Genomic DNA, 27,365 nt, shown 5'->3' on the forward strand with positions numbered 1-27,365 from the left:
GTGTAAGTTAACAGTATAGCTTCTGTCCCTCTCTTTTCCACTACCTGGGCTCGAACCAGGGACTTTCTGCACACATAGACAAGTCACCCTTGAAACATCGCACAAAAGCTGCGGCTCTTGCAGAGCAAGGGGTACAACTCCTTCAAGATCTCAGAGCGAGTGACGTCACAGATTGAAACGCTATTAGTGCGCACCCTGCTAACTAGTTAGCCAATTCACACTAGTTACATAAGCATGCCAAGAATTTCTGCAAAAACTCTCAAACCGTCTCTGGGAAGCTCCTCTGCGTGCTCTTCGTCCTCACCAGGGTCTTGATCTGACTGCTGTTTGGCGTCGTAACTGACTTCAGTGAGCAAATGCTCACCTTCGATGGCCACTGGCACGCTGGAGAAGTGTGCTCTTCACAGATTAATCCCGGTTTCAACTGTACCAGCCAGATGGCATTGTGCGGCTGAGCGGTTTGCTGATGTCAACGTTGTGAACAGAGTGCCCCATGGTGGGGTTATGGTATGGGCAGTCATAAGCTACGGACAATGAACACAATTGCATTTTATCGATGGCATTTTGTGCAGAGACACTGTGACGAGATCCTGAGGCCCATTGTCGTGCCATTCATCCGCTGCTATCCCCTCATATTTCAGCATTATAATGCATAGCCCCGTGTGGCAAGGATCTTTACACAATTTCTGGAAGCTGAAAATGTACCAGTTCATCCATGGCCTACATACTGACCAACATGTCACTCATTGAGCATGTTTGGGATGCTCAGTTTGGCTTTCAATTTGCTATTGAAAGTTGTAATATTAGAATGCACAAGGTGCAATTTCGAAATGGGGTAGTGCATCATCAGTTTTGCTCTTGTCATGACAGTCATTGCAGACCTTAGATAACTATTTATAACTTGTCAGAAATGATAATCTAAACCATGTCAGCTGTTTTTTAGCTAGGTTTTTTAACCCATAGATTTTGTTGTAATGTTTGTCACACAAATATCAAATGAATACACATTAGAGATGGCAAAATGTATATACAGTGGGGCAAAAAAGTATTTAGTCAGCCACCAATTGTGCAAGTTCTCCCACTTAAAAAGATGAGAGGCCTGTAATTTTCATCATAGGTACACTTCAACTATGACAGACAAAATGAGAAGAAAAAAATCCAGAAAATCACATTGTAGGATTTTTTATGAATTTATTTGCAAATTATGGTGGAAAATAATACTTTACTGAGTTACAGTTCATATAAGGACATCGGTCAATTGGAATAAATGAATTACGCCCTAATCTATGGACTTCACATGACTGGGCAGGGGCACAGCCATGGGTGGGCCTGGGAGGGCATAGGCCCACCCACTGGGGAGTCAGCCAATCAGAATGAGCTTTTCCACACAAAAGTGCTTTATTACAGAAATACTCCGTTTCATCAGCTGTCCGGGTGGATGGTCTCAGACGATCCCTAAGGTGAAGAAGCTGGATGTGGAGGTCCTCGATTGGCGTGGTTACATGTGATCGGCAAATTCTTTAAAATTACATAGGAGGCAGATTGTGATAAAGAAATGAACATTACATTCTCTGGCAACAGCTCTCTGGTGGACATTCCTGCAGGCAGCATGGCAATTGCACGCTCCCTGTAAACTTGAGACATCTGTGGCATTGTTGTGACAAAACTGAACATTTTAGAGTGGCCTGTTATTGTCCCCAGCATATGGTGCACCTTTGTAATGATCATGCTGTTTAATCAGCTTCTTGATATGCCACACCTGTAAGGAGGATGGATTATCTTGGCAAAGGAGAAATGCTCACCAACAGGGATGTAAACAAATTTATGCACAAAATCTGAGAGAAATGAGCTTTTTGTGCACATGGAAAATGTATTGAAGTTCATGAAACATGGGACCTACAAGTTATGTTTCTTTTAATTCAGTATATAAAGACGTTTGTTGCTTTTACAAACCATGTTACCTCAAACAGTATACAGCAGCTTTGGCTGTTCAAAACACTAGAAAAAAAACACTGATACCAGAAGGAAGTAGTGTTGACTGGCAGTGAACACACAAATGGGCTACACAAAAATCTATTTCACACAATTACATTTAATGTATAATTCTTCAGATTGTAAAGTAACAAACATGTTTACATAATGGCATTTTTACTGTAAATTAATTACAGCAGAAATGCTCTTACATGCTCTCAATCTTCTTAGTAAAAGCTTTTAACAAATGATCATAATGCAAAACATCATTTTTGATCTTTCTCTGTACAGTATGTATACCTAGAATAACAACACATTGACTCTTCACCAAAGGCTCTCTGGGAAAAGGGAAATAACAGGGTGAACCGAGCAGTCCTCTATGATGTAGCTAGTGTAGCCAGAGGCTTCATGGGATAGATACACAGGTCCTCCAGAGCTGCCCCAACCCAGGCACTGAGTCATCAAACCAATGACGTCAATAGGAACTACTGGTTCTATGCAGGTTCATGATAATAAGGCACTAAATAGAAGAAAACGGTCCGAAGCGGGGCTATCTGAACTTGTCCAATAAGAAACACACATTTTTGATTTCTGATGCAAAACATTTTGCTACGGTGTGGCCTAATGAGCACGACCCAACTCAGCAGATCATCAGAACGCATCCGGATGAATGGGGGCAACTCCAGACTGGTTAAGAGAGGAGTGTACTGAGAGGTTTAGAAGGGCCAGGGTATTATTGATTTCCATTACTGCTTCTTCCTCTTCTTCTTGGGCTCCTGGCTCTGCTCTGGCTCCTGGGAGGCTATGGTCTAAAGGGAGAGGAGAGACAAACCAGCACTTACACATGTATCCTCCTCAAAACGCACTTGGATATGTGGTGTCAGACACTGACGAAATGAATTACTTCAGCTCAGACCATTGGGTCTGGGAAAGACACAAAAACGATCCATGGAGTTCTAACTTTTGAATGTGGGTGATAGCAGTAGATGTGAGGAATGCGGGAGTATGGACAGGACTAATTAAGCATTAGTGAATTTGGTGTGACAAGTCATGTTGGGGCTGAGTGAATAGGAGACTAAATCAAAAGTTTTAGATCGCCGTCATCTATACAGTATGTGTCAGTGGTATGGTTGATGCTCACTTGCTGACTGTTGTCGTGCTCCTGCAGCGCTGCCTCCAGAGTGGCTGCGTTGATGCGGAAATCTCTGGACGTGCTCAGTTTCATGTACTGCATCAGGTTCACCTACACAACAATAACACCCAGACACCTGTTTCTCACTGTAGTTACAATAATGCAGTGCTTTGGTTAGTTCTGGAGATTGGTCTGTTACTGAGAAGCGCCCATACGGCTCTATATCTTCTAATTGTGTCCTCCATTCCAGATCTTGATTTGTCTGGTTACAAGCAGCTACACTCATCAATTCAATGTGAGACAATCTCCCATCCCAAACCACTCCCTTACATACCTTTGATTTCTTGGAGAGGGTGATGAGGTATTTCTCATACTGTTCTATACTGTAGATCAGGTTGGGAATGGCCTTGGTCTCACGTAGGAGTTTGGCCTTTAGAATGGGAGAACAGCACACATGGTTTTAGTTAGACCAAGGCTCCGAAGATCAGTTGAAGTGGTTGTAAATAAAAGGTCTAACAGAGACTCTTACTGATGCTGTAGCAGTGGCCTCCCCCTCCTTTTTCTTCTTCTTTTTATCATCTGCACCTCCACCGGCCAGCTCACCACTCTGCAGGAAAACACACATCTCAAAGATCATAATAACAAAGGCATCCTAGCTAGAGGACAGTGTCAACAAGAAATGTTTCATTAGCATTTGCACCGGGTGAAAGTCTATCCCTTGCTGAAAAAAACAGGTGCAGACACTTAGTAAATCTGGCCCATACTGTCAAATGTCGAGGACAGAAACAAATGATGCCACCTGCTGGCAGACAATGGCTGATGGGGAGGCTAGATTACGTCAACACGAGGCTATACCTGCACGTAGGTGATGAAGGAGTAGCACTGTGGAGTCAGGTGAGAGCCGGACAGTTTGACCTGGAAATACAGGGGTATTAGAGATTTTAGTGGACACACGCACACCTGGGGCTCATATGACAGGTAAAACAGTAATGTACATTGGGACAATGCTGCAGACTCACCAGCTTCTCCACACGTGCTGGGAGCAGGCCCTGTTGGCCTGAGCACAGTTGGATATACTGCAAAGGAAAAGATAAGTGGGTAATTCATTTTAGAGGGAATATAGTAGGTAGGTATAGTGAAGTCAGACTTACATATTTGACCAGGGTGGTGAGGATGGTGTATGTGGGTATAGTTCATGTTAACTCGAAATGACACAACGACAAGGTTCCAGTTTAACAACGTTTACTAAACCGTATTAGCAAACTACATAGTTGCCATTGCACTCAGGCCAGGTTCATCGACAACGAGACTGCTGCGCAGGCGCACTAATAACAGAGTGATAGTCCCGTAATAACAGAAATATAGGGATACTTAAAACATGAACTTAACAGTTAAGTCAGACTTACATATTTGACCAGGGTGGTGAGCATGGTGGATGTGGGTATAGTTAAGTCACACTTACATATTTGACCAGAGTGGTGAGGATGGTGTATGTACGGCTCAGCTCTCCCAGCAGTGTGTTGGTGCAGACTCCAGATGGCAGGGCGGTCTGGACCAGCTCGTTCAGGGCCGTCAGGAGAGTCCCCAGCTGCAGCGTCAGCGCCTTCTCCACTGGGTCCTGCTGGCCCGCAGCCTGGGTGGCATCACCTGGAAACACACACATGAAGATGAAGGACAAAGATGATGCATGTGTGTGTGTGCAGACAGGACGGGGACGGACAGAAAGACAAACTAGGGCAACTACCACATTCACACACAGGTTACACATATCCTCTCCCCTGCTACTCATCCTTCCCAGTTGAGGACTAGTCATGCTCTGTGTGTACCGTACCAGAGCTGAGCCTGTCAGGGACCAACTGGCCTTTCTTCTTGGTGATCAGCCAGTCCACCTCATCCAATACTTTCCCCACCTGAGACAGCACCAGGAGCTGAAAGAAGAGAAATAGGACAATGGTTAAGTAAGATATTTGTCCACAAATGTACCAAAATGTCTATTATACAGTGCATTGTGAAAGTATTCAGACCCCTTCACCTTTTCCACATTGTTACGTTACAGTCTAAATCTAAAATGGCTAAAATACAAATGTATTCATCAATCTACACACAATACCCCATAATGGCATTTATTTTTTTATTTCTGAAAATGTATTAAAAAAACAGACACCTTATTTACATAAGTATTCAGACCTTTTGCTATGAGACTTGAAATTGAGCTCGGGTGCATCCTGTTCCCATTGATCATCCTTGAGAGATGTTTCTACAACTTGATTGGAGTTCACCTTTGTTAAATTCAACTGATTGGACATGATTTGGAAAGGCACACACTTATCTATAAAAGGTCCCACAGTTGTCAGAGCAAAAAACAAACATGAGGTCGAAGTTATTGTCCGTAGAGTTCCAAGACAGGTTTGTGCTGAGACACAGATCTCGGGAAGGGTATCAAAAAATGTCTGCAGCATTGAAGGTCCCCAAGAAAACAGTGACCTCCATCATTCTTAAATGGAAGAAGTTTGAAACCACCAAGACTCTACCTAGCGCTGGCTGCCCGGCCAAACTGAGAAATTGGGGGAGAAGGGCCTTGGTCTGGGGGGTGACCAAGAACCCAAAGTTGCTTCAACAAAGTACTGAGTAAAGGGTCTGAATACTTACGGAAATGTGATATTGCCGTTTATGTTTAATACATTTGCATACATTTCTAAAAACTTGTTTTTGCATTGTCGTTATGGGATATTTTGGGTAGATTTGATGAGGAAAAAAACGATTGAATCAATTTTAGAATAAGGCTGTAACGTAACAAAATGTGGAAAAAGTCAAGGGGTCTGAATACTTTCTGAATGCACTGTATATAAATAGTTACAGATTAGTGAAGGCCATCATATAGTTCTTTTGTTAAATACTTCCCCTTATTAACTGAAATCAAACTTTTTCAAATCCATTTTAGCTGTCGCGCTAGGTGTTTGGTCCGAACAGATACACAAATCATGGGAATTTTTCACGCAATGCAGACCCCCTGAGGGCCCTGTTCCCTCCGTGGCTAAAGCCAGTGTGAGAAACGTGCTACGGTAAGTCTTGTAGATCTTGAAGGATGGGATAGGTATAATCTGTCTAAAATCCTGCCGAGCATTCCAAAAGCTAAATGGACAATGGACATAACTGTGAAGTTAACACCAAGAATTTACTTTTAGATCTACACGTGCCTAGGGATAAGGGTCAATTAGGTAGGAAGGGTGATACACAATAACACTTTGCATTTAAAATGCAGGTAGGTAAGTGCCACTCACTGTTGTCGGCGAGGCGGTCTTCATGTTGACGATGGCAAAGTGAGACTGCTTCTCCACTTCCAAATCCTGTTATTGTATAATTAAACCACAACAGTATGGCTACAGTAAAACAGGATTGGGGTCAATTCCACTTCAATTCAGGAAGAAATTTTATTTCAGTTTAATTCCTGAATTAACGGAATTGAAATTGACCCCGACCCTGCAGTAAGGCAAAAAGAGCGCTGACATTTTCTCTCTGATCATAATGATTTCTTGTTTCGGGTCAAATACTGTGACCGTCTGAAGGCTGTTATCAGTGAGATTGCCTGGTGATACAGTGCGGTCTGTAGCAGTCGGTACCTGGTCGATGTCTCCCAGCTGACTGTGTATGTCTTGACAAAGCTCCCACAACAGACTGACGGGACTCTTGTAGAGCACGTGCAGACTGAAGAGCAGGGAGAGCAGGCCTTTACTGAACGCTATGTCCTCTGGAGGGAGGGAGGGAAAAAAAGCCAGGGAGAGGGAGTGAGTGAGCGAGCGAAAGATTGAGGGAGGGAGTAAGAGGAATAAAGAGGGAGGGAGTGAATGAGGAAAAGAAAGGAAAAAGAGACATAACCACTTCCCGTTCTACTAAATGCAGAACTCTTAGCAGCATTAATGCCAAACTGATTCTTAGGAACAAAAGCTCTTGCGTATGTTGTGACAGAATTCAAATGGCTCCATTGTGTCAGTTCAGACCTGTTCAATCTGCAGTGTTTTAAAATAAATTAATTTAATTTAAATCAAAATTGCACTATTGATATGTGCAATATCTCATGCCATGAGAGTAACATTCTAACTTAATAAGGGTCCCCTAGGAAACTCTGACCAACACTTTCGTTCCTACAATGTCTACTGTACCTGGCCTTTTCATTAGTTGTAATGCCAAACAACACCAACCATAGAATCGGAATACATATTTTATTTCTATGGTTCCAACAATTCACCAAAGGGTTTTAATCTAAATCACAAGTAAAATCACAATCGCAATAGTTGGTAAAAAATAAATAAAAGCAATTTGATTATTTGCCCATATCATGCAGCCTTGGGCCTAGGATTCAAAACTGCAACACTTTACCTTGACTGTTGCCATTTACTCACCAAAGCTGGTCTCCTTGCAGATTTTCACTGTCCATGTGATCATTTGAACAAACTGGTAGAGAGAGAGAGAGAGAGAGAGAGAGAGAGAGAGAGAGGGGAGAGAGTGAGCAGGAGGCCTAGCCCACTCATCCGAGTCCTCACTGGCTCTATGAAGTGCACTTGGGAGGTTGCCTACCTGCTGGGAGGAGGGTTCTAGCTGGCGTGAGAGCACACTCAGGATGTTTACCAGGAGCTGAGCCTCCTTGCTGTTGAAGTCCTCCTCCCCTCCATTCAGCTGGGTAAACAGTGCCCTCTGTGGATGGACAGGGCAACAGCGTTAATTTGGGCACTTTTCTTTTAGATTTAGACTACTCTTAATAATTTTTGCAAATGCCTTTTCATTTTAGTCACATCACATTTTGCATTGCCTCATTAAAATCACTGACTTCCATGTGCACAAACATAATCAAATCAAATCTATTTATATAGCCCTTCGTACATCAGCTGATATCTCAAAGTGCTGTACAGAAACCCAGCCTAAAACCCCAAACAGCAAGCAATGCAGGTGTAGAAGCACGTACCAGTCAAAAGTTTGGACACCTACTCATTCAAGGTCTTTTCTTTATTTGTACTATTTTCTACATTGTAGAATAATAGTGAAGACATCAAAATTATGAAATAACATGAAATCATGTAGTAACCAAAAAAAGTGTGAAATCAAAATATATTTTATATTTGACATTCTTCAAAGTAGCCACACTTTGCCTTGATGACAGCTTTGCACAATCTTGGCATTCTCTCAATCGGCTTCACCTGGAATGCTTTTCCAACAGTCTTGAAGGAGTTCCCACATATGCTGAGCACTTGTTGGTGGCTCCAACTTGGCTGGTTTTCCTATACTCTGCGGTCCAACTCATCCCAAACCATCTCAATTGGGTTGAGGTCGGTTGATTGTGGAGGCCAGCTCATCTGATGCAACACTCCATCACTCTCCTTCTTGGTCAAATTGACCTTACAGCAGTTTGACCATGAAGGCCTGAATCACACAGTGTCCTCTGAATAGTTGATGTTGAGATTACTTGAACTCTTGTGAAGCATTTATTTGGGCTGCAATTTCAGAGGCTGGTAACTCTAATGGCAGTCCTCATGGCGATCCTCATGAGAGCCAGTTTCAACATCGTGCTTGATGGTTTTTGTGACTGCACTTGAATAAACTTTGACTAACCTTCTGGTCTTAAAGTAATGATGGACTGTCGTTTCTCTTTGCTTATTTGAGCTGTTCTTGCCATAATATGGACTTGGTCTTTTACCAAATAGGGCTATCTTCTGTATACCACCCCTAACTTGTCACAACACAACTGATTGGCTCCAAAAATGAACTTTTAACAAGGCACACCTGTTAATTTAAATGCCTTCCTGGTGACTACCTCTTGAAGCTGGTTGACAGAATGCCAAGAGTTTGCAAAGCTGTTATCAAGGCAAAAGGTGGCTACTTTGTAGAATCAAAAATATATTTTGATTTGTTCAACACTTTTTTGCTTACTACATTATTCCATATGTGTAATTTCATAGTTTTGATGTATTCACTATTATCCTATAATGTACAAAATAGTGTGAACAAATCAAAATATATTTTATATTTGTCCCAAGTCCCCTGTGCTCAAGTCAGAGTCCAAGTCCAAGTTCTTTCTGTGCCACGTTCTTGAACTTTGTAGATAGAAATGCCATGAATAGAGCAAACGTTATTCCTTATTCATCATGTCTGAGGCATGCTTGTTCTACATAGCATACTTCCATCTGAACGTTCCAAAACGTTGGATCCTGCTGAACGCACCCCAGGTTGTTAGCTATAGCTAGCTAATGGAGTAACATGACTGAACAAGGTGTAGCCTAACAAATGGTCAACAGTCCGGTCCACAAGTAGCCTAGTTTTAGAACGGTCCACGATATGCTTTATGAATATAAAATGCGGCCCACCAATGCACAATAAAAATTAAAAAACGTAGCACCGCTATTATGGGTAATTTATTTTGTGCGTTAATCTCTCAAGCCATTTTCTGGGTAAAAGAGGGAGACTTGGCTACGTAACCTGGCTATGAAATGCAGTGGGGAAAGTGGGAGGGTTGAGTGAGACTACAAATGCAAAGACAGCCTACTTTTCTAAACTCAAGGGAGAGAAAAACAGAGCTTGACTATTGTTAACTATTAAACTCAATGCTGCTATTGTTTTTAAATTTCAAAAAGCAGCTTGTGTTTCTTAACCAGGCAAAGAGTAGTGGCTGGTGGTAACTGGTTAGCTGCGGGGAAGCAAGACAGTCACCTGCTCAATGTGTATAATCAGATCTGGAGCGAAGCCTTTCTGCCCACACTCATTGCTTGCACTCATCAGCTGATGTTGGCTGTGTGTGTGCATCCTTCCCATTGCTGAACAGAACTTCGCTGATCTTGGAATTCCTGACAGGCTGCCCCCAGGTGGTAAGGGCAGGTGACAACACATCCGCCACGCTGATCCTCAACACGGGGGCCCCTCAGGGGTGTGTGCTCAGTCCCCTCCTGTACTCCCTGTTCACTCATGACTGCGTGGCCAAGCACGACTCCAACACCATCATTAAGTTAGCTGATGACAACAGTGGTGGGCCTGATCACCGACAACGACGAGACAGTCTATAGGGAGGAGTTCAGAGACCTGTCAGGAATTCTTCTGAGACCTGTGGTGCAAGGACAAAAACCTCTCCCTCGACATGATCAAGACAAAGGAGATGATTGTGGACTACAGGAAAAGGAGGACCGAGCACGCCCCCATTCTCATCGACGAGGCTGTAGTGGAGCAGGTTGAGAGCTTCAAGTTCCTTGGCGTCCACATCACCAACAAACTAACATGGCCCAAGCACACCAAGACATTTGTGAAGAGGGCATGACAAAACCTATTCCCCCTCAGGAGACTGAAAATATTTGGCATGGGTCCTAAAAGGTTTTACAGCTGCACCATGGAAAGCATCCTGACGAGTTACATCACTGCCTGGAATGGCAATAGATCGGCCTCCGACCGCAAGGCACTAGAGGGTAGTTTGTTTGGTCCAGTACATAGCTGGGGCCAAGCCTCCTGCCATCCAGGACCTCTATACCAGGCAGTGTCAGAGGAAGGCCCTAAAAATTGTCAAAGACTCCAGCCATCCTAGTCATAGACTGTTCTCTCTGCTACCGCACGGCAAGCAGTATCGAAGCACCAAGTCTAGTTCCAAGAGGCTTCTAAACAGCTTCTACCCCTAAGCCATAAGACTCCTGAACATCGAATCAAAAGGCTACCCAGACTATTTGCATTGCCCCCCCCACACACTTTACACTGCTGCTACTCTGTTATTATCTATGCATAGTCACTGAAATAACTCTATCTACATATTACCTCAATTACCGTGACTAACCGGTGCCCCCGCACATTGACTCTGTACTTTACTGCTGCTCTTTAATTATTTGTTAATTTAATTTATTTTTAGGTATTTTTCTTAAATATGCATTGCTGGTTAAGGGCTTGTGAGTAAGCATTTCACTGTAAAGTCTACAGCTGTTGTATTCGGCGCATGTGACAAATAACATTTTATTTTATTTGAACAGAATGATCTAGAATCTATCCAAGGTCACATCCTGTACACTTTCACACTTCAGTCACACCTGGAACTGGCGAATGTAGAAAGCAGTCTTCTCTGTGACGCTGGCATTCCCTGGCCCGTGATCACTCCCTTCCTCCACAGAGAGATCTGAAAGGAAACCACCACATTATATGTTTTTACAAACTGTTACGGACAAGACATCTGTTATTCACAAAATCATATCTACAGGAACCGACTTTGACGAGGAAGCCATTCACAAGAACTTATTTCATTCATTCAATTGACGGGTGTGAATGAACAGTTCTGTTTGGTAGTTCAAAGTGTGTGGAGTCAAAACTTGGGCTTTAAGGAAACTCCCTGTTCTGAAAGCATTGCAAATGAGAGCTGTCTGGAGATTTTAGTATTGTGGTCTCAAACTTGCTTCATTGTGTCTGTTCCGAATGTATGATCATGCGTTTTTAAACTGGAGACATCTTGGCCAGCTCTCCCTTATAAAAAATATTCTGTATCTCAATGGGATATCCACTGTGGTTTTGCATTGATATCAATAGATTATTTGAAAGATACTTTAACGTTTCAACCATCTCATTTCAGGATTTGAGCTTTACAGAAGACCCTTTGGTGTGACGCATTGAGAATGAGAGCAGTTTGTGTGTGTCCCACCGATGGCAGAAAGGAGCTGGGCCACCCTGGCTGGGTAGCGCTGCTGCCCGGTGCTGAAGATCCTCAGCAAGCCCTCCAGACACAGCAGGGACACACTGCAACGCTTCTCCTTCTTCCCAGCATCCTCCACTGCACAGGGGATGTTGGTGTACCGCCACATCAAGACACTGGGGGAGGAGGCGGAATAAACCAGTTGAGGTCACAGAGAATATGACCAGTTGATGTCATAGAGAACCTAACCAAGCGATGTCATAGAGAATCTTACTAGGTGGTGTCACAGAGAATATAACCTGCTGATCGCTCAGATCAAATCTGACCTAGTGATGTCACAGAGGTGGTGGAAGGTCTTGTCTGTGTTCTGTCCGTCTGGGCCGTCAGTGTGTCCAGTTTCCTCCAACTGTGTAATCTTTTGCAGAGCCACGCTCACAGCGTAACGCAGGAAGTCCCCACTAGATCGCAGCACCAACAGAGCCTCCTCTCTGCTCTGAGCACTGTCTCTGGAAGAACACACACTTTCAGGTGCAAGACAAGCCACAAAACACACAGGTACTGTATGACTTTGAACTAAAATGTGGCACTTGTCTATGCAGCCTTGACAGGAAATACATTCCCCCATACACACACACGCACACCTGAAGAGTGCAGTGAGCAGTGTTGACACAAAGCCCATAGACAGCAGGCTTCGAGGGCTCTTGCTGCTCTTGCCCTTTCCAGACTTCTCCTTCAGGATCTCAGACAGCTTGTTATAGCGACTAAACAGCTCCAGGAGTTCCTCGAAAATACTCTTACTGCAACACACACAGTGTCATTGTAAAAGACAAATTCACTCACTGTCTCACAATGTAGCATATTATCCATCCCAGTCCTACATATCCTCAAGAGTTTTGTTGCTTGACACATTGAAATAAATAAAAATCCTATTCAGCACGTTTCCCACTCTTTTACTTCACGGGGACGGAGTATCCTGAAAAAACATTCCTAATTTCTAAACATTGATTTAAGCATCTGAGCACACAAGTTCATTATTCAAAACACTGATACAGTAGCTTCTCCCACAGATCCAGTGAGCCAGTCTTCTTCAGGTTACCTGTAGTTGGCCTTGGTGAAGTTGTATTCGATGAGCACCTCGTACACTCCCATTACCAGCACGGCATAGATGCTGTTCTTCACCCCCACACTGGACAGGGAGAATTCAGCCGACTTATCCTAGAGGGGGGGTTGCACAGAGATAACATCACTTCAGTCACAGTGTACTGTTGATGTAATCTCTGCCACTGGACAAGCCGTCATTGTAAATACAAATGTTTATTAATTGACTTACCTGTATTGATAAAGGTTAAATAAGGAAGATGTATACATCATCCCTCGTGTACATGTACAATTCAAAACACTATGTGCACATTTCAAGTTGATAGAGCGAAGAGAAGTTAAGTTATTATGATTTAATTGGACACAAATATTTTTTTAATAAAGATGCCTTATGGGTCCTTGAGGAAAATGTGGTCCTTATGACAAGAATCAACGCTATACCAAGTTTTGTGGTTGTACGTCAAAAGGGGCAAAGGGGCTGAGCCTTAAACTTAAACCAATTGGTGACGTTTTTGGTGTCTGAGAGTAGCGGTGTTGATATAGCCAAAGTATACTTTTTAACCAATCGGGCAATGAGACATTGCAAAATAAATAATTCCATCAGAAATAATAGGTTTGCTTGCTTGCAGCGTTGCTGCCAGCACCACTAATAAAATACAGTACTCTACTGCTGTTCATTCTACCAATCCGCTTTTCTCCCCCGTAAGATTTTCTTAGAGTTGACCTTAACCACAGATTACACTACCATTAACCACAACCTTAAATATTACTACAGTACTCCTTATGATAAACTAAACTAATCATAACTACATATTTTTAAACGTTTATTTGAGAGAAGGTTGAAAAAAAGGCCCCTGAACGGCAGGTAGAATCCCAAAAAAGACTTGTAATGATACTGTTGGAATCGGCTAAACTTTGATAATTGAGGTAGTAAATGAATGTTAGGAAATGAAAGAGACTGGCTGTTGTGTTACAAGTTAATGGTTCTCTGAAGAAAGACAGAAGGCTTTGGAATGTGTTTGATGGAGGAGAGGAGAGTGATGTGTTGATATAGGGAAGACAGATGGATATCTGTGGATTTAGTGAAGGAGGGGATGAGATCAGGAGGTGAGGTCAGTTCTCCTTAAGGGAGTAATCAGGGTTAGTATCTGGTTACCTTCTTTCCTGTAGAGCCATAAACTGTAAGGAGGAGGAGTGTCTTAAGTAGGATGCATTAAAACTGTGATATCTGAAATGTTTTGCTGTCTGATTTCAGCTGTACAGAACCTTTGGGAATAATTAAACTTGGTTAAAGCTTCTCCAGTGTCTGTGGGTTATTTACTCTGAAAAATGAGAACCTAACAGTACAGATGGCATACTGCGACGTGTGTGGACCAAACAGGACTTTCTGTATGTGACCTGCTGTAATATAATATGCGGATCTCGGGGCTCTACTCGCATACACACCTAAATATTTTGCTGTGCGACCTGGAAATTAAATTTAGGAGCATCAGTGAGCCTTAAAAAAATTCTGAATTTGAGCTTTATTACCTCAAATATTTTTCATTGTGCTCCTACATTTCTTTGTGTACACCTACATTTTTCAACTGACACATGGTCCTTGTAAAATAGGTCAGCGTAGAGCCCTGGATCTGCTCCTACCTGTATATACAGGTAACTGCCAAATAATGGAAACACTTGAGTAAATGAGGGATACAAAGTATATTTAAGGTGCTTCACAGACTGTTCTATGAAAGTCACTACTCTGATACACACCAGCTCAAAGTCCTCCAATTCACACTTGATCATCCGACGCGTGATGCTCTCCAGGATGCTCTGCAGCTCGTCCTGAAATCCCCCTTCCTCTTCATCATCATCATCGTCACTCCCACCTGCGTTGGGCCGGGCTGAACGGCGCATGCCCTGGTACCACAGCAGGCAGTGGACTGTGCAACTCAACAGATGGGCCTGAGAGGAACAGGAAGCATCTATGTCTTGATATTCTTGTGGACCTACGCCACACACATACAAGCATGCCAGACAAGGGAGAGAAAAGCAGTAGAGTGGACTGTGCTGCTCACTAGTTGGGCCACTTCTGCACACACACGAGCACGTGACATAATAGGTCAAAGTTAATACCAGAGGCTCCTGGAGGAAGACTTGGTCTCCTTGAGCACCGATGCATAACTCCAGCTTCACTGGGGGCAGAAGGTCCTGCTCTGGCTCATAGTACCGCCTCATCTAGACAGAACACACGCGTCAAATCACAGTGCAGTATACCACATGTAATTACACCATAAGATATCACACACACCTGCGAGAGCAGGGTCTGCATGATGGAGCTTGCTAGTTGAGAGTTGCGGCGGAGGACATCATGGAAACCCTACAAATAAGGCACACATGACAACCTTGTGTTAGAAGATAATATGTATACTGAAAAATGTAAATGAAAAAATGTCAAAGATTTTACTGAGTTACAGTTCATAGAAGGAAATCAGTCAATTGAAATAATTCATTATGCCCTAATCTATGGATTTGACATGAATTGGCATAGGTGCAGCCACTGGGGAGCCAGGCCCAGCCAATCAGAATAAGTTTTTCCCACAAAAGGGCTTTATTACAGACATAAATTATGTTTGTATATGGAGATTGCATGGCTGTCGATTTTATACACCTGTCAGCAACGGTGTGGCTAAAATAGCAGAATCCACAAATTTGAAGGGGTGTCCACATACTTTGTATGTACTGTACATTGTACAGTGTATGTACTGTACATTCAGTCTTATAACACTTATCAGCCAAAGCTGGCATTGTGTAGCTTCATCCCAAATATTTTTGTGCTGTTTTGTGAACACCTATGGTCACTGTCTTGTAATGGTCATAGGTATGAACAGATCTGGGACCAGGCTAGACGTTGTGGTGTGGGGGTTCCGACCTCGTAGAGCATGAGTCGTACATCGGCCTGCTGGCCCAGACATCGGCGCAGGCTGCTGAGGATCTCCAGGCAGAAGGCCTCGTTGGCAGCAGAGTTGTAGCGGGAGTGAACGTCCACCTGGACCTGGGCACAGGACACGTCACAAATGAATGGACCAATAGAAATTCCCTCATAATGGCTTGAATACATGAACGAAAGTGCAGGGGTACACTCAGTGTGCACTCAGTCACTATGAGTGGTGGTACTGATATCAAGACACTAATATCAGACAGACAGAGACACACACACCTGGCTGGAGGAGATGGCCTGGCTGGCTTGGCTAGAAGCCATGCTACCCAGGACCCGGAAGTTCTTCAGCAGCAGCAGGAAGCCCGTCACCGCAGACTTCCTCCCATCCAACTGGCTGCAGGGGGTCAAATGACAGGAAAGATTAATTGAGTATGAGCCCAGGGGCTATATGAATCAAGTGTCTCAGAGTAGGATTGCTGATTTTGGATCAGTTTGGCCTTTTACATCACAATGAAGGAGACAACATGGACAGGGGTGACCTGATCCTAGATTAATACTCCTACTCTGAGACACTTGATACATACGGCCCCATCTCTGATCAGAGCTATGTCTGGTTAGGACAGAGGGAGGGGGAACTTACCTGGAGAACATGGCCTTCCTCAGAACGAGAATTAGAGCATCCTTCATGGACATACTGACCTTCAGCAGAGGCTGGGGACACCACAGAGAGAGAGATCACACAAGCAGCCCCTGCACTGGGCCTGGTGTGTGTGTGTGTGTGTGTGTGTGTGTGTGTGTTACCTGGACAGCCTTGAGTAGCCCCTGCACAGTGGCTAGTGGCAGGTAGGACAGGTGATCAAACGTCTCTGTCACCTTGGATGATGACTCCAGAAGGATCATGGGAGCCGAGACCACAATGTCAGAGAGAAGATCTGATGATGAAGATGAGAGAGAGAAATCAGACAACATCCAGAAACAATCCCTAGCCCCAACCGTCTGGACACGTGGAGATCGGAGAGGATTGGACATGTGTACGCAAAAGGTGCCAAATGCCAAATAGTAACAAACAAAAAAATACACCTATCCCATCAGAGCGCAAGGAGAACAAGATAAGTATATTTACCTATGAAATGAGTGACAGGGGAGGCCGTTTTGGTGACCAATCGGTTCAGGACTTGCTCCAGAATCTCACCCCTGATTGGCTCATGCATCTGTTTAAATAAACCAAAGAAAGTGGTTGAAATTAGAGGTTGACCGATTAATCGGAATGGCCAATCAATTAGGGCCGATTTCAAGTTTATAACAATCGGAAATCAGTATTTTTGGGCGCCAATTTTTTGATATATTTTTTTATATCTTTATTTAACTAGGCAAGTCAGTTAAGAACACATTCTTATTTTCAATTACGGCCTAGGAACGGTGGGTTAACTGCCTTGTTCAGGGGCAGAACAACAGATTTTCACCTTGTCAGCTCGGGGGATCCAATCTTGCAACCTTACAGTTAACAAGTCCAATGCTCTAACCACCTGCCTCTCATTGCACTCCACGAGGAGCCTGCCTGTTACGTGAATGCAGTAGAAGCCAAGGTAAGTTGCTAGCTAGCATTAAACTTATCTTATAAAAAACAATCAAATCAATCATAATCACTAGTTAACTACACATGGTTGATGATATTACTAGTTTATCTAGCGTGTCCTGCGTTGCATATAATTGATGCAACGCTGGGGGATGATTTAACAAAAACGTATTTGCGAAAAAAGCACAATCGTTGGACAACTGTACCTAACCATAAACACCAATGCCTTTCTTAAAATCAATACACAGAAGTATATATTTTTAAACCTGCATATTTAGCTAAAAGAAATCCAGGTTAGCAGGCAATATTAACCAGGTGAATTTGTGTCACTTTTCTAGCGTTCATTGCATGCAGATTCAGGGTATATGCAACAGTTTGGGGAGCCTGTCTCACTGCAAACTAATTTGCCAGAATTTTACGTAATTATGACATAACATTGAAGGTTGTGCAATGTAACAAGAATATTTAGACTTAGGGATGCCACTCGTTAAGATAAAATACCGAATGGTTTCGTATTTCACTGAAATAATAAACGTTTTGTTTTCGAAATGATAGTTTCCCGGATTCTACCATATTAATGACCAAAGGCTCGTATTTCTGTGTGTTATTATATTATTAAGTCTATGATTTGATAGAGCAGTCTGACTGACCGATGGTAGGCAGCAGCAGGCTTGTAAGCATTCATTCAAACAGCACTTTCGTGCGTTTTGCCAGCAGCTCTTCGCAAGCACAGCGCTGTTTATGACTTCAAGCCTATCAGCCTAATGGCTGGTGTAACTGATGTGAAATGGCTAGCTAGTTAGTGGGGTGCGCGGTAACAGCGTTTCAAACGTCACGCGCTCTGAGACTTGGAGTGGTTGTTCCGGCTCTGCAAGGGCCGCGGCTTTTGTGGAGCGATGGGTAATGCTGCTTCGAGTGTGGATGTTGTCGATGTGTTCCTGGTTTGAGCCCAGGTAGGGGCGAGGAGAGGGACGGAAGCTATACTGTTACACTGGCAATACTATAGTGCCTCTAGAGAGAAATAGTCCTATAAATACTATATTAACTATAACCTAAAACCTCTTACCTTGGAATATTGAAGTCTCATGTTAAAAGTAACCACCAACTTTCATATGTTCTCATGTTCTGAGCAAGGAACTCAAACATTAGCTTTTTTACATGGCACATATTGCACCAACACTTTGTTTTTGCATTATTTAAACCAAATTGAACATGTTTCATTATTTATTTGAAGCTAAATAGATTTTTTTTAATGTATTATATTAAGTTAAAGTAAGTGTTCATTCAGTATTGTTGTAATTGTCATTATTACAAATTTTAAAAAATAAAAATAAAAATTTAACGATTAATCGGTATCTGCTTTTTTTGGTCCTCCAATAAATAGGTATCGGTGTTGAAAAATCATAATCGGTCGACCTCTAGTTGAAATATCAGATGAACAGGAGATATCTTACAGGAGAGCTGCTTTAATATTCAGTGTTCCAAAATACATTGCCTGTTACAGCACTCTTAATATTATAGCCTGGTTAAAGCACTGAATTATGCGCTCACCATTGTTTCACTGAGCGAAATATTCAGTCTGGTTTAACCAGGTTAGTCCTAATAAAATCAGCTCTTTGAAAGGCAACTGGGGATCAGAATCATCCCAAATCAGATATAGTGCTTCAGCTGAGAACTAACAGATGGATCATAATCACTATAATGACATTAGCACGTGGCTGTCACTTCAGATCCTGTTCCTTATATAATCTATTCATTAATCACCGTCAGTCTACATTAAATGATCCAGGGGAGGAGGCCATAGTCACCGTACCTTGAAGCCCTCCAAGAGGATGTGTCCCCCCAGCCGACAGGCCTGCTGTGTGGGTGTTTTGGCTGTGGCGTTGGCCCCTTCGGTTGCAGTCTTCCCGAACGGTCCTGCCTTGGGGCCAAAGGCGTCCATAAGGATGAAGCCCAGTTGGACCAGCCCCTGGGTCACATGGTCCCAGCCAAACACACTGCAGGGGTCAAGTCAAAGGTCAGTGATGGTGTCCTTAGTTACCACACTAGCATCCCCCTGAGGTGATGCTGGAGTAAGGATCAGTTCTCCCTTTTAGATCATAATGAATAAGATTATATGGACAGGGAGGACCTAATGCTAGATCAGCACTCCTACTCCAAACTGCTTTCTGAATACGAGCCCTGACCTGTTCTTGACAGTGTCCAGGATCATCTGAGCAAGGCTGCAGCGCTGAGGCAGCAGGTCCTGCAGGAACTTGGAGCCCTGCTGCAGATGCTCATCCTTGAAGCCCTTAGTGATCGCCCCCTTCAAGAAATCAAACAACTACACCACCAGGGAGGGAGGGGGTAAAGGGTAGAACAGGGAGGGTCAGAGAGGCTCTTTCCCTAATGGTCTTTCCTCGATTCCTTGCGTACAGTCTCCTCTTGGAGACGTAATTTCAAGCTCCTTCCCCTCTAAATCTTCTCCTCCCATGCATTTTGAGAAGCAGGCAAAGAGAAGATGCGAGGAACATAGGAAAGACAAATTGAGAAAGATAAATGTTCTTTATTTTTGTGATTGGAGGTTGTCTGGGTTCCCACCTGCTCCTCGTAGCGTTGAATCCTGGCCACCGAGAGCAGCAGAGCAATGCTGAACGGACAGAGCTCCCCCTGGGACCCCTGCAGAGGACAGAGACCAAACACACAGTCAATACTGTCTAAGCACCATACTGAACATTATTCATCATACATACGGGTGACTAAATTCCTGAATATCTGGATAATAACAATGTTAAATTTATAGACAATTTAAAGCCTCACTCCAAAAGCAGTTTGAACAGCACACCAATAAAACACCCATTCTTTATCATTACTGTCAATCTATTTAAGGGGTGGGTGAGAGAGTATGTGAGAGAGTATGTGGGACCTTAACACTTTTCAGGAACTCCCTCCCTAGCTCCTGGTCAAGCCGCACTGCAAAAACTATGTGCAGGATGGCTGTGCCCTCCACATGCCTCAGCTGGTCCTGAGGAATGGACTGAACCTCCACGTCCATACTCCTGCGTGTGTATGTGTGTGTGTGTGTGTGAGTGAAAGAGAGAGTGAAAGAGAGAGAGAAAAAAAGATCGTAGTCTTCTCATCAAGGAAGTTCACACACAGCTTGTCATTGAATTAGACATTATGGATTATTGGTGTCATAATGCTCACTCACTCTCCATCTTTCTGTTCCTCTTTCTGGCGAAGATCCTGCTCTTTAAAGTAGCTGATGATTCCTTCCAGGACCTGTTTCTTACAGCCCTGGTAGACAACACAAACACAAGAGGTTGTTCATTCACCAAGCTATGTGGAAACATATAGGACATTGTACATACAAACAGACACACACACCTTAGCAGCCAGCAGCAGCAGCTGGTAGACCAAAGGTGGGATCTCCTGCAGGTCTAGTTTGAGGAACATCCTCAGGACCTTCTCGACCAGGAACTGCAGCTCCTCTGGTGCCAAGGGCACATCCCTGGAGAAGATTGTTTAAGGCGGGGTGTTGATGCACTCATCAACTAACATCAAACATTTCTATTGAAACCAAGTGAAGCCCAATTCTTTCAGGTTTACCTGAACATAGTGGTCAAGTGGATCACACACTGTGGGTCCCATCTGTAAACACAGAACAAATACATCTAAGTTGCATTGACCACAAGCTCTGTGTGCCATATCAGTAAACAACCATGGCTCCCTGAAGTACATCCAACTGTTTACATCAAATATCCTTATGTGGAATGTATCCCTCTTAACAGTGCGCTGATATGAGACTATTATAACAGCACCTTAAACACAAGCCATTATAAGACTGGTGTCAGGATCTGAATTAATTGTTTGTATGGTAACCCTTAGAAGAAGAGTGTCACTCAATGTCATGAGGGAGCTTTCTAAATGTCATTTCCAGTGTAATCCAGGACCTTACCTGCTAGTGATAGGATTATTATATATAATTTTTAATCGAGTTACATATCGGGATATCACTTTTGGCAATATATCGCAATATTATTTTTGCGCTAGTCAGCTGTAGCCGGCATAGCTTGCTCTCCATCTTTTTAAATAGTGAGAATTTGCTTCCAGCACTTTTATTTCAATGACTGATCAAAACTTGTGTTCTCAAAGCTCCCTCTTGGCCCTCTGCAACAGACATATATGGTGAGCAATATGTTAGAAACATTTAATTGCAATAAAATAGCAGTATTGAAACGCAATATATATATATATATATAGAGAGAGAGAAAATCGTGAGAATCTAAATACACATTGTATCAGTACCTAAGTATCGTGATAATATCGTATCGGGAGTTCCCTGGCAAATCCTAGCCTTGGTCATTTCCATGAAAAAGGACCCATGAGCAGCAACATGTGAAATTCATGGGAGCATATCAAATGAAAGCTATATATATAGGACCGAGTTTGGGAAACCCAGATATATACCTTAATTTTTTTTTTTTTAACTATAAATATATATATATATATATATTTTTTTTATTTTTTATTAAGGTATATATCTGGGTTTCCCAAACTCGGTCCTCGGGACCCCAAGGGGAGCACGTTTTGGTTTTTGCCCTAGCACTACACAGCTGATTCAAATACTCAACCAATCAACAAGCTTTGATAATGTGAATCAGCTGTGTAGTGCTAGGGCAAAAACCAAAACATGCGCCCCTTGGGGTCCCGAGGACAGAGTTTGGGATGTGCTGGCATATATACATTTTTCAACCATTTTCCATTCAAAATATTAGGAATAAGCAAAAGCTTTGATTTCTGCTCAAACAGATGGAAAAGGGATCTCAGAAAACATCTACCAGAAAAAAAGAAAGTCTTAAAAAGTATAAGAAATACATCAAATCACAACATTGTTGAACTAATGATCCCCAAAAACTAACATCAACACAAATTTAAATGATGGATAAATGTTTCTGCCTTCTGTAAGTTTAAGAAACCTTGCCTTAATTCCGGTAACAAAAACCCACTTATCGAAGATATTTTCTCTCTCTCATGAGAGAAGGTAAACCTATCAATTAGTTCGTGTTTTTACTGATATCAATTTTGTTATTATTAAGTGATTAAAACTCGAAATTCCGTTACAAAAATTTACTTTTTAAAATGTTTTTTTAATCAGTACCGGAATTTCTGCAAATTAATTGGCTACAATGGGAAGTCATAGTAGTCACAAACTACAGTTGGGTTCACCAGTTTGAACAACACAGTAGAATACAGTAAAGAAAAGTAGAGTATAGTTCAGTACAGTAAAGTTCAGTACACTATAGAGGTGAGTACACTATAATGTATTGTATTGTACCATACTCTGGTGTACTCTACTGATCTGTACTTTGATGTCCAAACTTGTGAAGCATAGACATCTATGAGTGGTTAAGATTTGGTCTGGTCTGGACCAACCAAATTCAGTCTTCTTTGGGTACAAAGCTCATTAAAATAATAGCCTGTGTCTAGAATAATATCCGAATATGCAAAGGAGGATATTGCATATTTATACATTTGTGTACCTATTTAGGATACATCACCATGAAGACAATGACATTCATATCCATAATTATGCATTTCTGTGTAGTACAGATTAGAGACCCACGATAAAATTCTGTTAGCGCAAATCCACTCCACTTACTGTAGTTCAATAACCAAAATAGATTTTTTCAAACTCAAGGTGTCATGTGATAGCTGACACCGCATTCTTTCTGCAGACATTCTGAATCTTAATTCGGAGCAGATATTTAACAGTTTTTGGAAAATGTGAAGACAGAAAAAAACAGAGGGAGATTTTACTTAAATTCTGAACTTTGCATCTGCTGTTCTTCCAGTAAATGTGTTTTTGTAAACGTTTCTGTGAAATTGTTAAAAGTAGTCCTTGTGCATGGAGTTGTATAGTTTGTTAAACTTTTAAATCAATGGTTTTTATTTATCTCTGCGCAATTCCGTTACCATGGAATCGCCCCCCTATTACCTGCTGGAACAGAGGCTGTTGATGAGCTGCTTCTTGTACTCTTCCCCACTGAGCTCACCTGTAGATATATCAGGGTAGAAAATAAGGGTATAGAAGACGATTTAGACAATTCTGTAAGTTCAGGTTTCTGCATTCATGGTTTTGAGTTTGGTTTTGTACCTTTGCCATAGGATAGAGCCTCAGTGGCAGCCAGGGCAGTGAGGACTGTGGGGAAGAGCTCCAGGGATTTGCCACTGCCCATCTTACCCAACTTAATGGCATCAACGAAGAGAGACGCCAGCTGTGCCAGGGAGGGGCCGGGCAGGTTGTGGGTCTAGGATGAGAAAATACAGGGACAGGGTTATTGGAACAGATTAGTCTAATTATCAATACCAAACAACTTAAGTTTAAGCATGAAAGAAATGGCAGAAACAACCCTCCTCCGGTTTGTGAATAAATAAATCTGCCTATGAAACTGCGTAGCCTAATTAATGGCCGCGCGCAAAACAACCTTTGTAAGAAATATCACTGTACCTCTAGCATCAGCAGTCCAATGATGTCTGATGCCACCTCTGTCTGGAGATCTCCAGACTCACACAGGGGGATGCAGTGCTGGTACAGGAGCAGCCTGCGACTCGCTCCCTCTGGGGCACTGGGCGGAGAGCCTGAGAGAACACACACACTTTGAGACACCATACTTCAACATTGCAGAAGCATCCAAAGGAAATACCATGAGACAATGACAAAGGCCTGGGTCATAGTGTCAAGAAATATTTTGTATATCACACATGGTTACCTTTGAATATGGATTTGACCATGGCTCCAATGTCCTTCCCCTTCAATGCACTGTTTGTGACCACAGTGGTCAGCTAGAGGGAAAACACCCAGCAATTATTCAAGAGTTGGGTAAATAGTTTAGCCTGGTTGCCACTCTGTTTCTGCTCTTATGGAAACTTCTTATGGAATTGACATGGCATGACAATGACAGTTGGCAAGAAGGCACAAACAGATCTGGGGACTATGCAATACCTAGTTAGGTACAAAGTAGTAATACAATGTGTCAATTAATACATTATTGAAATGTGGTCAAATGAATAATGTGTATTACAAGATACATTATCATAATTGTGTTGTAGGGTGTTGGGAAAATTTGTGTTGACTGGTAACCTGGTCATCAGTCAGGGATGAGAGGTACTGCTGCAGCTCAGGGATGCGCTCTCCATCAGACAACGAAACTATCTTTTCCATTATGTCAGCTCTCATGTTGGACGTCTACAAGGTAAAATACATACACTTTCTGATATGATTTGCAGTGTATTGCACAATGTTCAATAGGATGTTAAATTATAACAACGTTGACAAAGTTAGCTAGGTACACTACTGCCAGTTCACTACTAATCATTGGCTTTAAGATAACATTAAGTACCTCACGTTAGGCTAGTTCGCTATCGCGCTTCCAGTCGTGTGAAAAAAAGTTGCTTAACAAACTTTCAGATGAAACTACAATACCACCACTTTGGTTGAACCTACCTTTGCAGGTCCTAATTTTAATTTTATCGAGTAAAACGGTTTATTTTTGTATTTGTCGGACAATTTCACCAGTAGCTAGCATGCCAGCTTCTACTAACGTTTCGAATTAGCAGCGAAATGAAATTCCGTTGTCACTAGCTAGTTACCACATTCACAAAGTGAAAATGGTCAATATCGTAAAAATGTATAAAAACAAAAAGGTCATTTTTGTTTTGAATTTAAGGTTAGGCATAAGGTTATCAGTGTGGTTAGGGTTAAAGTTAGATTTTAAGAAGATACATTTTAGAAATAGTCGGAATTGAGCCATAATGACGACTTTGTGGCTGGAGTAACTAGTGACGACCGAAATTCCCGCCAGCAAACCTTTTCCTGTTGTCAATGTTTGCATGCCAGTGATTGGCTCTGTGTGTGTATGGAACGCCCACCATGTGCTGCCTACAAATGTATATTTCTTTACAATAAAAAAGAAAAGCAGACGAGTTAGCTACTAGCTCATTTAAATTTCCAACGATTAGCTGGTTAGCTATATGAACTAATGAAATATGCATATTCCCACGTTGTATACCAGGTGTTAGCTGGATAATTTATCTGACAGTGTCAAGGTAACGTTAACAGACAGACAGACGAGATATGGAAAAACATTCACTTAAACTGTCTTGTTTGCTAGCAGGTAACATCAGTGCATTAGGCTACATCGCGTTAGTACAGTTGGCTAACAACTTAGCTAGCTACAGTACTTAAAGTAACAGTAGCAAGCTGTGTGTTTTGACAGGTTGTCTAAATAGTTTGTCACATCATCAAAATAGTCTGTCAGACCCAATATTTCCATACTTGTGTGATTTCATAGTAGGCCTATGTTTTGTCACACCCAGCTATCTAAAGTTGGATACTTTGAAATTACTTAAACGTTACTGTGGCTAGCTAGCAAGACGTTTATATTGAATAAACATGTACTTCTGTGTGTGTTCTAATGTGCTGAGGAAGCGAAGATGTTAGGTAAAGGTTAGATGCCATTCATTTAATGTTCCATCTATACATCCAATCAGCTCACTGTTTTAAAATGTACATCGTATACTCATCCTCCCTCCTATTTCCATAGCAGACATGGTGGCCCATCTTCAAAAAGTTACCAGATGGGAGCCGGTCTGGCTGCATCACCACATGTAAAGGCAGCTGCACTGTCCCCTGGAAGATCACCAAGGACTTCAGCCATAGCCTGTTCTCGCCACTTCCGTCTGGCAGACTATAACGGAGCATCCACCACCAGGCCATGAGACAGTGGAAAAGCCTGGCTATCCACCTGCAGAACCTGCTGTTCACCTGCACCGTAAGAGACTATTTCTACTGACTCTGTAGCATTATTGCTTCCATCCCTCTCCTTGCCCCAACCTGGGCTTGAGTCAGGGACCCTCTGAACAGATCGACAATTTGTCACCCACAAAGCATCGTTATCTATCACTCCACAAAAGCTGTGATCTCCACACCTGTGCCCAGCTAGGCCTCTGTTCATGACCTCCACATCTATGCTCGGTTGTCCCTCAGTCACCCCCATCCTCTGCTCTACTCCAGTTGCTCTCCATTTTCAGTAAATTAAATATAATTGTAATTATTTGTGTTCAATCGTTTGTCCCTCTGTGGTGTTTATTTAACTGTATATACAGCATAATTTTTCATTGATGTATTACTCAACAGTATGCCCCCCTTCCTCTTAATTCACTCTGAGCAAAAAAGCCCTTTGCTGAATTCTCTAATTACATTTTGATCAATTAATGTGCGTTTTTGAAAGCTCCATTGTATAAAATATTTAATTGTCCTGTTTGTGTGCCTTGTGCACTGATTTCAAACAATTATTGTATATTTGTCATTCTCATGTCTTCCTCCAATTCTGTGTCTTCAATTGATTTACAATCAAAACAACTTATCTAACATTAGGTTTATAGATGTGAACTTTATATTAAATGTATAGATTAAGCCATTTCTCTTATTTGAGATAAACAAGATTTAACTACTGTGGTGTTTTTGTATGTTTTTATTTAACCTTCATTTAGCAAGTCAGCCTACCCCGGCCAAACCCAAACGACGCTGGGCCACATATAGGCAACCCCTCTATAAATTCGAATCCTGAAGCGGGTGAACGGTTTGACAAAATGAGACCGCTTTTCATAATAAAAATGTATGGATGATGACAGATTTACGGGGTAAAAGGAACGAGGACTGTCGGAAGAAGCCCGATGCTATTCTAGTCTCAGATTTTCACACGAAAGGAAAATAAAGCATAAAACAACAATTCAAGGTTAAATACGTCAGCCGTGTCCGGATTCCATACATGTTGATCCTTCGTAGCAAATGCCCCTCGAATTCGCTAAACTTCTTAATTCCCGGTGGCATGACCTCGACTAATGTTATGTCAAATTGATAACGCGTTTGACTCCTGACTAACACGTTTTTTTCCCGCATCTAGGTAAATTGTATTTAGACAGATATTACTAGATTCCATCACGCATTTACAACGCATGTAAATGCATAGATATACAGTAT

The 27,365-nt window shown here is 42.3% G+C and overlaps 1 protein-coding gene across 4 annotated transcripts; it reads right to left on the minus strand.

Annotated features, from left to right (window-relative positions):
* Positions 1–1,897: 1,897 nt before the first annotated feature.
* fanci (FA complementation group I) lies at positions 1,898–27,333 on the minus strand. 4 transcript variants are annotated; one of them, XM_020456682.2, is made up of 38 exons: positions 27,154–27,333; positions 24,465–24,569; positions 24,094–24,166; positions 23,832–23,962; positions 23,478–23,631; positions 23,319–23,376; positions 20,930–20,971; positions 20,708–20,831; positions 20,532–20,617; positions 20,247–20,379; positions 19,922–19,999; positions 19,528–19,664; positions 19,155–19,338; positions 16,889–16,976; positions 16,567–16,697; positions 16,406–16,476; positions 16,045–16,159; positions 15,757–15,879; positions 15,136–15,204; positions 14,961–15,062; positions 14,598–14,789; positions 12,841–12,959; positions 12,386–12,541; positions 12,071–12,250; positions 11,754–11,920; positions 11,152–11,237; positions 7,679–7,795; positions 7,504–7,555; positions 6,724–6,851; positions 6,385–6,450; positions 4,935–5,031; positions 4,566–4,750; positions 4,123–4,179; positions 3,959–4,018; positions 3,633–3,710; positions 3,438–3,533; positions 3,113–3,214; positions 1,898–2,780 (listed from the first exon to the last, which is right to left on the minus strand). In XM_020456682.2, the coding sequence occupies exons 2-38, from the start codon at positions 24,558–24,560 to the stop codon at positions 2,718–2,720; spliced, it is 3,996 nt and encodes a 1,331-aa protein (XP_020312271.1). In that variant the 5' UTR covers positions 24,561–24,569; positions 27,154–27,333; the 3' UTR covers positions 1,898–2,717. The 4 variants fall into 4 exon arrangements, with proteins under 4 accessions (XP_020312271.1, XP_020312270.1, XP_020312268.1 ...); XM_020456681.2 differs by having other exon boundaries at positions 27,130–27,333; XM_020456679.2 differs by lacking the exon at positions 27,154–27,333 and adding an exon at positions 24,828–25,324.
* Positions 27,334–27,365: the final 32 nt, after the last annotated feature.

This window comes from Oncorhynchus kisutch, linkage group LG22 (assembly GCF_002021735.2).
Source record: "Oncorhynchus kisutch isolate 150728-3 linkage group LG22, Okis_V2, whole genome shotgun sequence".
NCBI classification, from domain to species: domain Eukaryota; kingdom Metazoa; phylum Chordata; class Actinopteri; order Salmoniformes; family Salmonidae; genus Oncorhynchus; species Oncorhynchus kisutch.

Bases quoted from the DNA above. Each gene is read 5' to 3' on its own strand.
- fanci (XM_020456682.2), bottom strand. From the start codon at position 24,560: ATGAGAGCTGACATAATGGAAAAGATAGTTTCGTTGTCTGATGGAGAG. The intron at 16,977-19,154 runs GTACGGTGACTA...TTATTTAAACAG, and splicing joins TCCTCTTGGAGGGCTTCAAG to ATGCATGAGCCAATCAGGGG. The intron at 12,251-12,385 runs GTGTGCGTGTGT...GTGTTCTTCCAG, and splicing joins CTGCTCACTGCACTCTTCAG to AGACAGTGCTCAGAGCAGAG.